Source organism: Triticum aestivum, chromosome 5D, assembly GCF_018294505.1.
Source record: "Triticum aestivum cultivar Chinese Spring chromosome 5D, IWGSC CS RefSeq v2.1, whole genome shotgun sequence".
NCBI classification, from domain to species: domain Eukaryota; kingdom Viridiplantae; phylum Streptophyta; class Magnoliopsida; order Poales; family Poaceae; genus Triticum; species Triticum aestivum.
Window position 1 is genome coordinate 279,846,998 of NC_057808.1, and position 13,454 is coordinate 279,860,451.

The window sequence follows — 13,454 nt, forward strand, 5'->3', positions numbered from 1 at the left end:
AATGAGAGCCACAAGTTGGCAAGCCTAAGGGAATCTTGCCACACTTTTTGTGTGTATGCCATGTGGGGCCCTAGTGTGGCTTGCCTAAGATGTGGCTTGAACCAAACACTCACCTAAGTTGGTCAAACTTGCCTAACCTTAGGTGTGGCAACCTTTGGCAAAGTTTCACAAACCAAACATCCCGTCATTTTGATGAACTAATCTTAGGCAAGCTTGGCAAAAATGTGTGGCAAAGTGTGGAATGCAAGGCCTAAAACCAAACAGCCCCTTAGTATGTGAAAAATATGAAAAAGGAATGCTGAGATAATTCAAATGAAATCCCACAGGAATCTAAAGACGATCACTTCAATGAAATGACACTATGAAGCAAATCAGCATATCTCGAACATGAAGATTAAAACATACCATTCAAAACTGTTTAGCTACAATGTTACATACATACAGTCTGAATTAAGCTTTGCTTGACCTGGGAGACAAAACTTCCAAATATTCTGTCAAAGAAAACAGTTAAACAAATTAGGTGATGCCATAAAACCTTTCTTCGCCACATTGAGCCTAATTATTGTAAATCCCAAGTCCTTACATTACTCTAGTGGTGCTGCCTTGGTCATGGGTATGATTCCCGGATTTATGGACAAGCTGGGCACAACCTTGCAATGAAGCAGCTTCATGCTTTCCCTTCAGAATATTTTTCACCACAGGTCTCTAATTTGCACCACTGTTTCATCGAGTGTCCTTTTTCATTGTGTGGATCCCCATGTCTGTCTAGAGGTGTTCATTTTGACAATTTGGTCCTTCTGTTCCACTTTTGAGCGACTCATTAATGAGCTCATGAGAATGCTTATATGGATAGCATAGTAGTACAGTCGTAGACATGTTTACAATTTTCCATACATGCATTGGTTCTGCCTGAAATTATGATTAAAACACTTTGGAGAGCTAGTCGCAAGGAGCTGGTCTCCAATTTAATGCTTTCTAGTTTGTGTAGATCTAGACCAAAAGGCAGTGACCTCTCTCTTATGTTCTATGCCTGGTAGCAAACTTAAGGGATAGGGATGTCACTATACCATCTTTGTTGCTTAGTTCGCAAAAGAAAAAACCCAAGAATTTTAAGTTTCCACTGGATTGGGTCAAGTTGTATAGATTCTAAAAAAAAATGCGATGAGAAATTCAACAATGGATTCATTTTGTTAGTTGCAAGAATATGTGTCTTATTACTGTTAAGGTAAATTGATTAGGCTAATTTCTTTATTAGCACTTCACTTCCAGTTTTTTGAGTTATACAATTTGGGAGCCATAAACCAATACTACTGATTTTTTTTGGAGATGATCTGACCCAAGTTCTGTAAATTGACTAGTTCATGTGCCATTGTTTCAGGTAAAAGAGCATTTATTGCTGGAGTCGCTGACGATAATGGTTATGGCTGGGCAATAGCCAAGGCTCTTGCTGCAGCTGGTGCTGAAATTCTTGTTGGTACATGGGTGCCTGTAAGTTGATCTCTTTCATGGTTCTAAAAAAAGTTGACCTCTTTCATGAAATTTATTCATTTGTTGTAATGGATATTCTGTTGAACAATCTTACGTACCATCTGCATTTGCAGGCACTGAACATATTTGAGACAAGCTTGAGACGTGGAAAGTTTGATGAATCACGGAAGTACGCTCATCTAGTTCTTCTACCCCAGTTTTGTTTGTCCACTTCAGTGTTCGTTGCTGGATCTATTGTCCTATGTCTGGTGTTTGATAAGCACTTGATGCAGGCTGCCTGATGGATCCCTTATGGAGATTACTAAAGTCTATCCACTGGATGCAGTTTTTGACTCCCTGGAGGATGTTCCTGAAGATGTAATGCTCATAAGTCATCATTTGGGATATTCTCCTTGTCTGTTACAATTCTGGCTGTTGACTCTTTCTTTTCTGGGTGTAGGTCAAAGCAAATAAGAGGTACGCGGGGTCCTCAAAATGGACTGTGAAGGTAAGTTACAGCATGCCTCTTAAACTCATACTGGCGATCTACTCAATAACTATGCTGCATAAATCTTTTTATCCAAGACCTAATTCCTGCATACTTTCATCTGATAGGAAGTTGCTGAAACTGTGAAGGATGATTTCGGCAGCATTGATATCCTTGTGCATTCTCTTGCCAATGGTCCTGAGGTGAAGCCTCTCATGCACATACAAACATACCCATGCATGCCTTCGCCGTCACCATCATCTCACCACTATTGTTAGCATTTATCTTTTAGTTAACCTCCATTTCACTTCAAAGGTAACAAAGCCCTTGCTGGAGACATCAAGAAGTGGCTACCTTGCTGCAGTTTCAGCATCTAGTTACTCGTTCATCTCTTTACTTCAGCACTTCCTTCCCATCATGAATCCAGGTAATAATCCCTACTAATATGCTTTGTCTGTTCTTTTCTTGTTTTGATGGTGTTTTCTTTTGTTGTTGTGCTACCATCTGAATTCTATTTGGCAAGCTTACCGGTATTTTATCTGGTACACTTGCTTTCTGGTTGGGTTTACTGTTGGATAAAGTACAGATGTCAATGTGAATCCGCATGACGCTCTTTATGAGTGATGTGCCGTGCTAAGTGATCACCCGTAAACGAGGGGTACAGCACATGGCATTTTCCAGAAACAATGATAAGGCAGCAATATATTTGGTTGTATCAAGAACATGCCATACAAACAATATAATGGGTCAATCTGTCTAGTGTTTATTTCGTATCATGTTCTGGGTAACTCCATTAAACAAATAGGATAGGCTTGCTTAAAAATATTATAACATCTCTGTAGCTGTGTGGCATATGCATTGCTGTGGTAAATAGTGATGGTCTATCAAACATGCCTATGGCAAGCTTGTTCAGTGGACATATTTCTGTTAGTCAGATGGAAACTATTTGTTCTCACTATGTATTTTTTTCAATATTTAATGAGAGGCGGCCCAGCTTACTGTGTTTTGTAATTTCAATATTTAATAGGAGGTGCTAGTATCTCTTTGACATACATTGCTTCGGAAAGGACAATCCCTGGGTAAATCTTCTTCTAGTGATTTCACGGCTATGAAGTGAATCATTTGTACTTATGATCTATTTGGTGGTTGCTTTGTAGCTATGGCGGTGGCATGAGTTCAGCAAAGGCAGCACTTGAGAGTGATACAAGAGTATGTGCTTCTTCGTGACACGACCCACTATGATGTCCAACAGTGCTTTGGTTTGTGTATATTGATTTCAAAGCCATTTTTTCTATGTAGGTTCTTGCTTTTGAAGCAGGCCGAAAGGGCAAAATCAGAGTGAACACTATATCAGCAGGTATCTTCTTTGTAAAGAAAGTAAACAAGTTCCTCTTTTCAGGAAATCTTTTGGCATAAAGTTTACGTTAGAAAACATCATCTGTGTACTAAATTAACTGATATAGTTTTCTTTAGCATCTAGCTTTAACAACTCAGCAGCAGTTCCATTATGCCTGTGCTTTCAGTATCATCATCATTCATGCGCGTTGAATTTATCCTTCCTTATTTCCTTAGGTCCATTGGGGAGCAGAGCTGCAAAGGCTATTGGATTCATCGAGAAGATGATCGAGTACTCCTATGTTAATGCACCATTGCAGAAGGAACTCTTGGCAGGTTAAAATTGCCGCTTTTCCCTCTTGCCACCACTCTTTCTCCGCCACTCTTGGTGCATCCCTTTCTTCTACAAGTGATTTATAAACCGTTGTGTGTTCAACAGAGGAAGTGGGGAACGCAGCAGCATTCTTGGTGTCTCCGTTGGCATCTGCAATCACTGGTTCAACTGTTTATGTCGACAATGGACTCAACACGATGGCGCTCGCGGTTGACAGTCCTACTTTGTCTACATAAGCATTCTCCTGAACGGGGTGTAGTGAGTTCGAGTGGTCTGTCACTGGTCCTCTCCAAAACTAGGCTGTTCGTGTAGTTTGAGATGAATTTGTGAGAGAGATGGTAGTAGCTTGAGGATAGAAAGTTGCTGAAGCATGGATGATTGTGTGCCGTGCTTTGGCTACTCCGGACTACAAGTTGTCATGAAGAAATAGAAGTATGATAGCGCAATACATTGGTCTGTTATATCATGTTGTGCCTTGGATTTGGAAGAGGAGACAAAAGAAGAAAGTGAAATTGAATAAAAGTATTGCATTTTGGCGATATATCTATTTTGCATCGTTTTAAAACTAAACAGTTTGGGGCCTCTTTGATACAAAGGATTTCATTTCTTTTGAGGATCGAAATCCTTGGGATTTTTTCCGCATGCTCTGCGTTTGCAAAGACCGCCTGCATCATCTTCGTTTCATGTCCTTGTCGGATGACTCAACATAGTACCTGTATATATATATTTCATGTCCGTATCCATTGCTTTAAAGAAGGTATAATTTTTTTAGCGGTAAATATAGTAGGGGCAAATGGTACCTGCGTGGCGGATAAACAAGAGGTGTGGACCGGTGACGAAAGACAAGTAGCGTGGAGGCCGAGTGTAGCGGTGGAGGTAGCTGAGGTCGTGGAGTTTCGGAAAGGGCTTGGCGGGCGGCCGGGGGCTTGGCGGGCGGCCGGGTGGTAGAGCAGTGACGTTGACGAGAGAGAAAGCAGATGCGGAGAAAAAAAAAGATTAAGATTGGATTCAGACAGGATTTTGTGTGGTGTTTAAATGGGCTGGGATATGGGAGTCCTAATGGCTTCCCATAAAGCCTCACCGATTTGCTTTTGGTTTACGGGAAACGGACATCCGGATTGATCGACGGACCGATCTGGAATGCTGCATAAGGTTAGTTTGGTCTGGACGCTCGCTGATGGTTCGAGACTTCGAGTGTCCGCTGTCTTGATTGCCTAAACTTCGGCATAGCTATATCAGGCCTCTTCCAATGCAGTGGTGCTTACATAAGGCGCTAAGCACATTCAAAAGGTTAGCAACCAAAACCCCCAATGCATAGGTGCTTAATTTGTTGCAGCTAAGCATCCTTCATTTAATGATTTAGCAACTAAAATTCTTCACGCATTGGTGGGCTTATTTCGTTTAAGTGTTTTGTCTTGGTTCGCACGCTTGGCATTGTTTCTTTCTAGGGTCACCACACTTATCTCTCTCATATTAATTATCTTACCACATCAGATTTTTCGTCTACGTGACAGCCTTAACACATGTACAAGGTGGAGCATTGAGAGGGACCTGAGTGGTTCAGATGCTTGCTACGCGTAAGCAAATCTCTACTCCTAATGGAGCAGTTGGTAGTCTCCGTTCCGGGTTTATTTTCGTCCCACCATTTTCGTCCGGTTTTTTTTCGTCCTCACTCCCACCTCTGACTTATCCACCAGAAACCGAAAAAACCTCCTCGTGAGGCCCCAACCCGCACCCATCCACGTACCAAAAAAATAGACCTACGAAGGTTAACCAACGAAAAAAGACCTACCAAGATTAACCAGCGAAAAAAACCTAATGGAGGAGTTGGTAGTCCGGTACGGTTTATTTTCAACACTTTCCTAATGACAAAAGATCACGGATCTAACTTTCCTAGCTTAGCCAAATCAACGAATCTCTTTCATAAATGCAATTTTCTTTAGGAAACAAATAATAGATTCTTTCCTACCTTAGCCAAATTAACGGATCTCTTCCATTAATGCAATTTGCTTTAGGAAACAAATAATAGATTCTTTCCTACCTTAACCAAATCAGTGAATTTCTCTCATTAATGCAATTTGCTTTAGGAAATAAATAATAGATTTTCAGGAAACAAATAATGGATTTAATACGGTTTATTTTCAACACTTTCCTAATGACAAAAGATCACGGATCTAACTTTCCTAGCTTAGCCAAATCAACGAATCTCTTTCATAAATGCAATTTGCTTTAGGAAACAAATAATAGATTCTTTCCTACCTTAGCCAAATCAACGGATCTCTTCCATTAATGCAATTTGCTTTAGGAAACAAATAATAGATTCTTTCCGACCTTAACCAAATCAGTGAATTTCTCTCATTAATGCAATTTGCTTTAGGAAATAAATAATAGATTTTGAGGAAACAAATAATGGATTTAAAGAAATTCATAAGTAAACCATCTCTACTACTTATTAAAGAAGAAAACATGTACATCGCTAAGTGTACCCAGCCTAACGTACACATAACAACATAGCTCAATTATAACCACACGATCAGAATCACTTAATTTAATCCAACCGTTAAGATTATACTAATCCAGAGCCAAAAACGCGCTTAGCAATTTACCTGGGCGGACGAAAACTCTGCCGTACTAAACGTTCCGTGGGCCCCGCATCGACCCCGGTACATCGTTTCCTAATCCAAGGAAAGGAAAACACAATCCGATATCGAAAGATCCCTGAATGCAGGTGAGCGACGCGGTCAACACGGGGAGGCGGCGGCATCTCGAGGGAACGGTGATGGCCAAGTTGTGGGCTCCGGCGGGGCTGCTGTGGATCTGGCGGATGGCAGCAGGATCGGGTCGACGACGGACGACTCCGGCGAGAGTCGGAGGGACGACGACGGCGGCTGAGCTCCTCCATGGCCTGCTGCGGTTCCAGGGAGAACAGAAGGAAGGGAGGGGAGCAAGGGCACGACCAGCATGCTCTCACCTCTCTTACCTCCATGCCGCCGTCGACACGACCCCCGAGCCTAGACCACGACCCATGCGACGGGACCCCGCTGATGCCGGCGGCGGTGCCGGGCTCCATGATCTATTCGACTTCATGTGTCGATTCATCAAGTCCGCACCAGCACTCCGCCGGGCCCCTCAGTGGGATCGGCGTCCGTATCAGCTCCTGCCTCTGCAAGTCAAGGGGTAGGCTGCTCGATCGCATCTCCAAGAGTCCCTCGCCGCCACAATGCCTGCAGTCGCGGACGGCCGTACCTGTCGACGGGAGCGGCTGAGCAGGGGACATCCCGCCGATCCGATGGCGGAAGGGCGAGATAATGTGCAAGTCTACCTCGGGTTGAATCTGGACACCAGCGAGCTCCTTGCAGTAAACCAGGTGCTGGACTTTTGCGATTTGTTTATCAGGTTTGCACTGTGTGGATCACGCCGGTCCGGCTCTCACCCCTCTCCGACCTCCATGCCGCAGTTGGGCGCTCCTCCGAAACAAGATTATCTCGTCCAGGTATACAGTCCGTCACAAAACTCTCCCGTGCAGTGGGCGTACAGAAGGTACCTTCCTCTCCTGATTTTGTATATGGCAGTGTAGTACTATGTGGTTAACTGAAAACGAAGAGTAAGCAAATTAGTTCCTATCAGAACAACTGTAGCCGGCATCGCCGCCGTCGCTTATGGAGCTCCACACCATTCCCCAATTGTACGAGAGCATGTTCAATCTTCGCCATTCTATACTATGTGCAAATGGTCAACTCTTTTCCAAACAAGAAGATATGAGGATTAGGCATATATGCCCCATAAGGTAGCTATATTCATGTGTTGTAGTGTGGATTATGGTCACGCTCTGTCTTGGACTGCAGATAGCTAGGTTAACAAAATGGATACTCTGCATATTTTCTGAATTTTTAGTAAGGTCTACATGAATAAGGTATGCAGTAGTTCTGACTTGGGGCACTGGTTAATTCTTCACATGCAGGAACGTGGAGAGATGGTGGGCTCCAAGCCCATGGTGATTTTATTGTGCTTGCAGCTTGAGATGTACTTGGTCCAAATGAAAATCATCATTTTAAAGGGTTAGTAGATGATGCTCAATGCCATAAACCTGCACCGATCGTCACTCATGTCATCTCATAGAAGTCTATTGAATTTTAATTAACTTTTGCTGTATGCTATCCATGATGTAAGTGGAGATAGGAAGTTCCAAAAAAATCCTGCACAATGGGGACGTGCACCAATGATTTGACAGGATAAGATGTTTGTGAAGTATGAAAAATTATGACCTAAGCAAAACTTTTATTTACATATATTCATACATACTTTGAATTTTAGAAACATGCATTGCACGTATATAGTTAGATCTTAATTTTCTTTATTATTCAAAATGCTTGTACCCACTAGATTTCATTTTTTTACCTTGAAGGAGTATTATATTACTATTATTTGGAATCCACCTTGATCCTCCACTTCTATTTTTCCTAGGCAACTTCGCATGGAATTAGGATCACTTAGGGCTTGTTTGGGACTGCTCCGCTTCACTAAAATCAGTTTCACTCCACCAAATTCACTTTAGAGCAGTTTCATACAGAAGTTATGCATACCAAAGAGAATGTTCGGCTTCCATGTAGCTCCAGCTTCAAGAATGGAAAATTTGGTGAAAAGGAAATATTTGATTGGATGAGAGGGGAGAAACGAAGGGGTATCCACTTACTGGTGGCAGTGGTGGGTAATTCCCCCCCAACTCCAGCTTCTAGAGTTTTTTGAAGCACCCCTTCAAGAGCTTCATAAAAAACTGGGAGTTGTACCCTAGATTCTAGTTTTTTTGTGGAGCGGCATATCGTGGAGCTACCCTGTTTGGCTAATGTTTTCTGAAGCGTAGCTGAATTTTAAGAAGCAGAGCAGTCCCAAACAGGCTCTTAATAAGGTTCTGGTTTCTTTTTCAAATTCACTTTCTTTATGCATGAACCTATTATAGATTTGTTGGTGTTGATTTGCAGTAAGAGCAAATGTAATATTGTTCTCATCAATTTCTTTCATAGCATGTGTAATGCGTTATAATATAAGTTTCATTGGATTGGAAAAGGTGATAAACATGCAACCATTCTTACTCGATGATATGAATACTTCAGGAGCAATAGTGGCATTTGTTTGCACATTAGTATTCCATTATGTAGTAAAGGATATGGTCTGGTAGTCATTCTTTATCGTTATAGTTATTGTCAAATGGTGGAATATTGCCGCCTAGCAGCTCTGGTTCATGTGTGTGTGAAAAACAATGTAAAATCATTTTTGTTGCTGTAGAATCTCATGAGTCGTATGAAAAAGAAGGCTAGGATATTTATATTTTTTAATTGTTCAGCTGCTTGTGTTACAGATCTGGGCATACCTTTTGTTTGAGATAAATTTGGGCATAAATTGTCACAAATAAATGGGTGGCGTTGGGTCAAGGTTCAGGAACCCAGGGGCATCATGCTTCTTTTGAGCCACATGGGGAGAATTACATCCATGTATTAGAAAAACTAGGTGCCCGCTTAAACAGAAAAATACAACTCTTGCTGACCGGGAGCTTCATGGTAGTGGCTAGAATTTAATCAGAGATCCATGTACAGGTTGATTGTTATGAAACCATGCGATGGAATCTTGATGTTGACAATGTCCAGAAATCTGATTCGTCAGAGACAAAATCCAACCTTAATTCCCCCATTCAGATCATGAAATATTGGGGTTAACAGTTTGCGATGTAAGATGGGTTGAGATCTGCTATACATTAACTTTATTTTGTTCAAATGTTTTCTTTTGTTTTGAAACCTTAATGTTTTCTGTTGTGGGGTGACAATGTCCGGGTTTATGCTAACAAGCAAGAAAAAATTTACATGCAATGAGTTCCCAATCTTGAAATATTGAAGCATATCTTGGAACGACGGAGTTCCCAATCTTCATGGTAGATGATGGGACACTGGATGCTGAAGTTGCTTATTGTCTCGCGTAGAACAATAGCATGTCCTTATTTTTTGCTATGTTTTGCCCATGTTGATTACGATGGCATTGTTTTGAACATTCTATCTGTGTTGATAAAAAAGGAGATGATTTGGTATGCCCTCCTTGCAGAGGATCGAGCCTGGTCGGTTGGTTCTTGGTTGGGTGTTGTTGAGACGATCCAAGCCACCAGCAATTCGAGCTTGTCTTCATGGTGTGTAATTATATTTAGGTAGACAAAATCCCCTGATGATAGCCCAAAAAGAAGATTCGGCGTGACATGGAGATAAAGTGTTGCGTGCGGCAGGAAAGAGACAAACATATTCAGAAATCCAAACCACCAGGATGACAGTTGCGAGATGGCGATTGGATGGTGCTGACACATCTTGCTAGCGAGGAGGCTGTTTGCCGAAATTGGACTTTGGATTGTTATAAAATTTCAGTTTAGACCAATTCTTGTTAAACATAACATGTTATTGTGACAACTATTATGAAAAAAATTGATTTAGATAATCAAAATGATGAAGAAATTCCTAAACTTACGTGCGTTGCACGTGCACCCTTTCCAATTTGAAGGGCTGCTTATCGGTTTTAAATCTTGAAGTTTGCACGGTCACTAATATGACCATGCTATTTTAGAGTGATAACCTTCATTTCAGGCAGTAATGAAACTTGAAATGCCAGTTGACTAACAGTAATAAACACCAAGAATACTAGTTGATGTTAATGGGAATTATGATTAGCGATGATTCATTTTATGCTCTGGTGGAACGGGTCAAGCCGGTTTGCGCGGTGAGTATTGTCCGTTACTTATTTTCATACTAACTATATATATTGTTTGTGCAGGATGGATATGAGTTGAGAAAGTAGTTTTTATTATACTTGCTAAAACATCGTGGGAATGAAGCTAAAGACAACTTTCCGTATATTGTGAAAGAATTTCTTAAGCGTATAACCTAGATATTAATAATTTTATAATAGATGTTTAGTTGAAACTCCATTAAGTTTGTTACAAGGACATGCCGTTAATTTTTTCTTTTGGCAATTTACATTGCAAAAATGTACTTTAATTATTAAATAATTGTGTATGTGTTATATTGTCTGTACGTATCAAATTTAGCATGCATTATCTTTATATAACTCTTGCAAACTATTTCAAGAGCCCGTGGCAACGCACGGGCATTGTACTAGTACTAGTATTGTCCAGCATTTCTTTACTGCAAATACCGGTAAGGCTACTAGTCGATGATTGAGAAAGAAGTTGGCCTAAGAGCAACTCCACTCGTTCGGCCCCCAGCGCAGCGGCCGGCGGTATTTCAGACCTTCGCCCGGCGCTTTTTAGGCCCTGGGGGCGATCTAGGTCCCAGCCACGCCCCAGAGGCCGACCCCAAGACGTTTAAATTCAAACCTGACATTTCCCGCTACCCAAAAAAAGCCACAAGTCCGGCGATCACCATGCCACAGTTCGGCGATCCGACGCTTTGCTGGTTCCAGGGAGAGCGTGCGGGCCGTGGCCGCTGGGCGGATTCATCATCCCCGCGCGAGACGCCTCTGCTTGTTCCTCCACGCGATCTGCCTGCTCCGCCACGGCCGCCGCCGCCCCCGCCCTGTCCCAGGCCTTCTTGGCGTTGAGCCTGTTCTGCCGGTCGGTGGTACAGCCTCCCGGCGCTGAACCTCTGCCTTCCAGTCGGCGTTTGACATGCCCGGGGGCTTGGACGGCGGTGCCCTCTGCTTCGGCTGGGTGGCGTTGGCATCGGTAGGGGCCCGAGGGGCCGTGTACTTCTTCGGCGGCATGATGTCCGGATGAAGGGGAGAGGGAGGAGAATGGCGGGAGAAGGGGGAAATGGAGGGAAACGAAGGGGGAAAAGCAGGGGGGATCGGCGGGAAAAGGGCCTTCTCTCGCCGACAGAGCGGACCCACGAGCCTTTTCGCTTCAGGCGGCGCCCCCAGGCGACCTCCGGGGGCTTGGGTTCGACTCGGGTTCGCCAGCTATTATTTTGGCCCGGCGATAAATGAGATTATGGGACGCGACTGGACCGATTTTTGGGCACCGGCGTTAAAAAGTAGCCTCTTCTCCGGCTGGAGATGCTCTAAGTTGAAGCTTCTCGTCCTCCTAACCAAAACGAGCCAACTCAAAGAAAACGAAAAATAATCGAGTTGCTGTTACTTTGAGGAATTGATTCGGGTTCTAGAGGACACGCGTGGAGTGCCACAGGCGCCGGCAGCAGCTTCTCCGTCCGAGTACACGTGCCCCTCGCCGACCTGCCGACCTGGGACACGTCCCCCCGTCGGCGGTACGCATCAGCGCTTCACATTCATCCACATATATATATACTCTACGGAGTACGTAGTTACCAGCGTAGAACCGCATCGAAGTGAAGACAAGAAACACAAGAGATCGACCGACACCGAGCCACAGGAGACCGTGTAGGTTTGATTTTAGCGAGCCAGAGGGAGGGATGCAGGGCGGGAAGAGCTCGAGCGCGGTGGGCGCGGCCAAAGAGGCGGTGGCGAACGTGGGCGCGTCGGCGTGGGCGGGCAAGGAGAAGACCAAGGCCGTGGTGCAGGAGACGGTGAACAAGGCCAAGGCGCACGACCCGGCGGCCAAGGCGGAGGCGGAGGCCAGGAAGCAGGAGCGGATCCACGAGGTGGAGGCCGCCAAGCGGGACGCCATGCGCCACAACGCCGCCGCCAAGGAGCACGCCACCGCCGCGTCCTACCACCCCACCCCCGGCTCCGCCGTCGATGCCCGCGACGTGGAGGTGGAGGGCGCGGCCGCCCCGCGCGCGGGGAGCAGCGACGACGGCTACCTGCCGGTGTCGGGGGCGGGGCACGCGGTGGGCGAGGGCGGCGGTCACCAGCTGCCCGTGCGTGGCACGGCCGGCGGCCACTCCGCGTGATGACGGGACTCCATCCGATGTGTTTTGCATGTGACTGGCTTGGCAAATAGCTAGTGTAGTACCTTGTGTGTTTGTTACCGCTCTTATATTTTTTTAGCTCTGAAGAGCTGTGCTTATTATGTTGTGATTCGTGAAATGAGTTTTTTTTCCGAGTGGAAGTGTGAAATGAGTCGCTATATAACGGAGATCCCTCTGGTTCTGAATTCTGATGGACATGTTGCAACTTGGGTATCTGAGTTCCACATGAGCTTCAAATTTGTGACAAAATCTTTGTATCTCGTATGAATCATGCTCTTCAAAATTTTCATCTAGAAAGAGCAGCAGTATTGTAAAGTCAATTCGTTAGTACTCCCTCCGTAAATGCGTTTAAATCACTAACAGAGTGTTGGGTGTGGGATTCCGGCAAACCCTTAAGGGTGCGCGCGAAGTCCTTCCCTCCTACCGATCCACGCCCTAATCTCGCGGACGAACTCAACAAACTCGCAACACAGAAAGACACGAGATTTATACTGGTTCGGGCCACCGTTGTGGTGTATGGATTGCCTCTTGGGCTGATGATAAGGAGAAGAATAGCCTCCTGAGGTTGAGGTGTTCATGTGGCTAGGGTAGGCTCTCGGTCAGATCAGATCAAGCTGAGATCAGATCAAGCTCAGATGCCCCTACTGTGGTGACTAGTTCTACTTATACAGGCCCTGATCCTCTCCCCAAATATTGAGCGGGAAGGGAGTCAACAACGGCGGGCAAATTTGAAGGGGAACAACTAGTACAAGCTATCCTGACAAAAGTGGCCTTCGCCTGCGAAAGGCTCTGGTGGTGATGCCGTCTTGGGCTCTACGATGACCTCCGTCCTGCCGTCCTTCTGGTCTTGGTCTCGTTGCACCGATATGGCAACCTTTGCCTGATGCATCGGCACTCCTCGCCTGCGTTTGCCTCCTTAGCACCAAAGAGGAAACAAGGACGCTGCGCGCTCTGG

General features: G+C 44.5%; 2 protein-coding genes across 2 annotated transcripts in view; both read left to right on the plus strand.

The window, feature by feature from the left end:
- Positions 1-4,164, plus strand: part of LOC123120963 (enoyl-[acyl-carrier-protein] reductase [NADH] 2, chloroplastic) — a 6,163-nt gene extending 1,999 nt beyond the window's left edge. The window contains exons 3-13 of the mRNA XM_044540913.1: positions 1,379-1,488; positions 1,602-1,657; positions 1,761-1,845; positions 1,928-1,975; positions 2,083-2,157; positions 2,270-2,381; positions 2,982-3,033; positions 3,112-3,163; positions 3,254-3,311; positions 3,527-3,625; positions 3,729-4,164. Of these exons, the coding sequence (XP_044396848.1) occupies positions 1,379-1,488; positions 1,602-1,657; positions 1,761-1,845; positions 1,928-1,975; positions 2,083-2,157; positions 2,270-2,381; positions 2,982-3,033; positions 3,112-3,163; positions 3,254-3,311; positions 3,527-3,625; positions 3,729-3,859 (878 nt within the window). The 3' untranslated portion in view covers positions 3,860-4,164. The remainder of the gene's footprint in view (positions 1-1,378; positions 1,489-1,601; positions 1,658-1,760; positions 1,846-1,927; positions 1,976-2,082; positions 2,158-2,269; positions 2,382-2,981; positions 3,034-3,111; positions 3,164-3,253; positions 3,312-3,526; positions 3,626-3,728) is intronic.
- Positions 4,165-11,941: 7,777 nt separating this feature from the next.
- LOC123124672 (11 kDa late embryogenesis abundant protein) lies at positions 11,942-12,690 on the plus strand. Its single transcript, XM_044545250.1, has one exon. It carries the CDS (start codon positions 12,041-12,043, stop codon positions 12,479-12,481), a length of 441 nt encoding a protein of 146 aa, XP_044401185.1. The 5' UTR covers positions 11,942-12,040; the 3' UTR covers positions 12,482-12,690.
- Positions 12,691-13,454: the final 764 nt, after the last annotated feature.

What these genes read in the sequence shown, in the direction of transcription:
- LOC123124672 (XM_044545250.1), top strand. Translation starts at nt 12,041, where the DNA reads ATGCAGGGCGGGAAGAGCTCGAGCGCGGTGGGCGCGGCCAAAGAGGCG.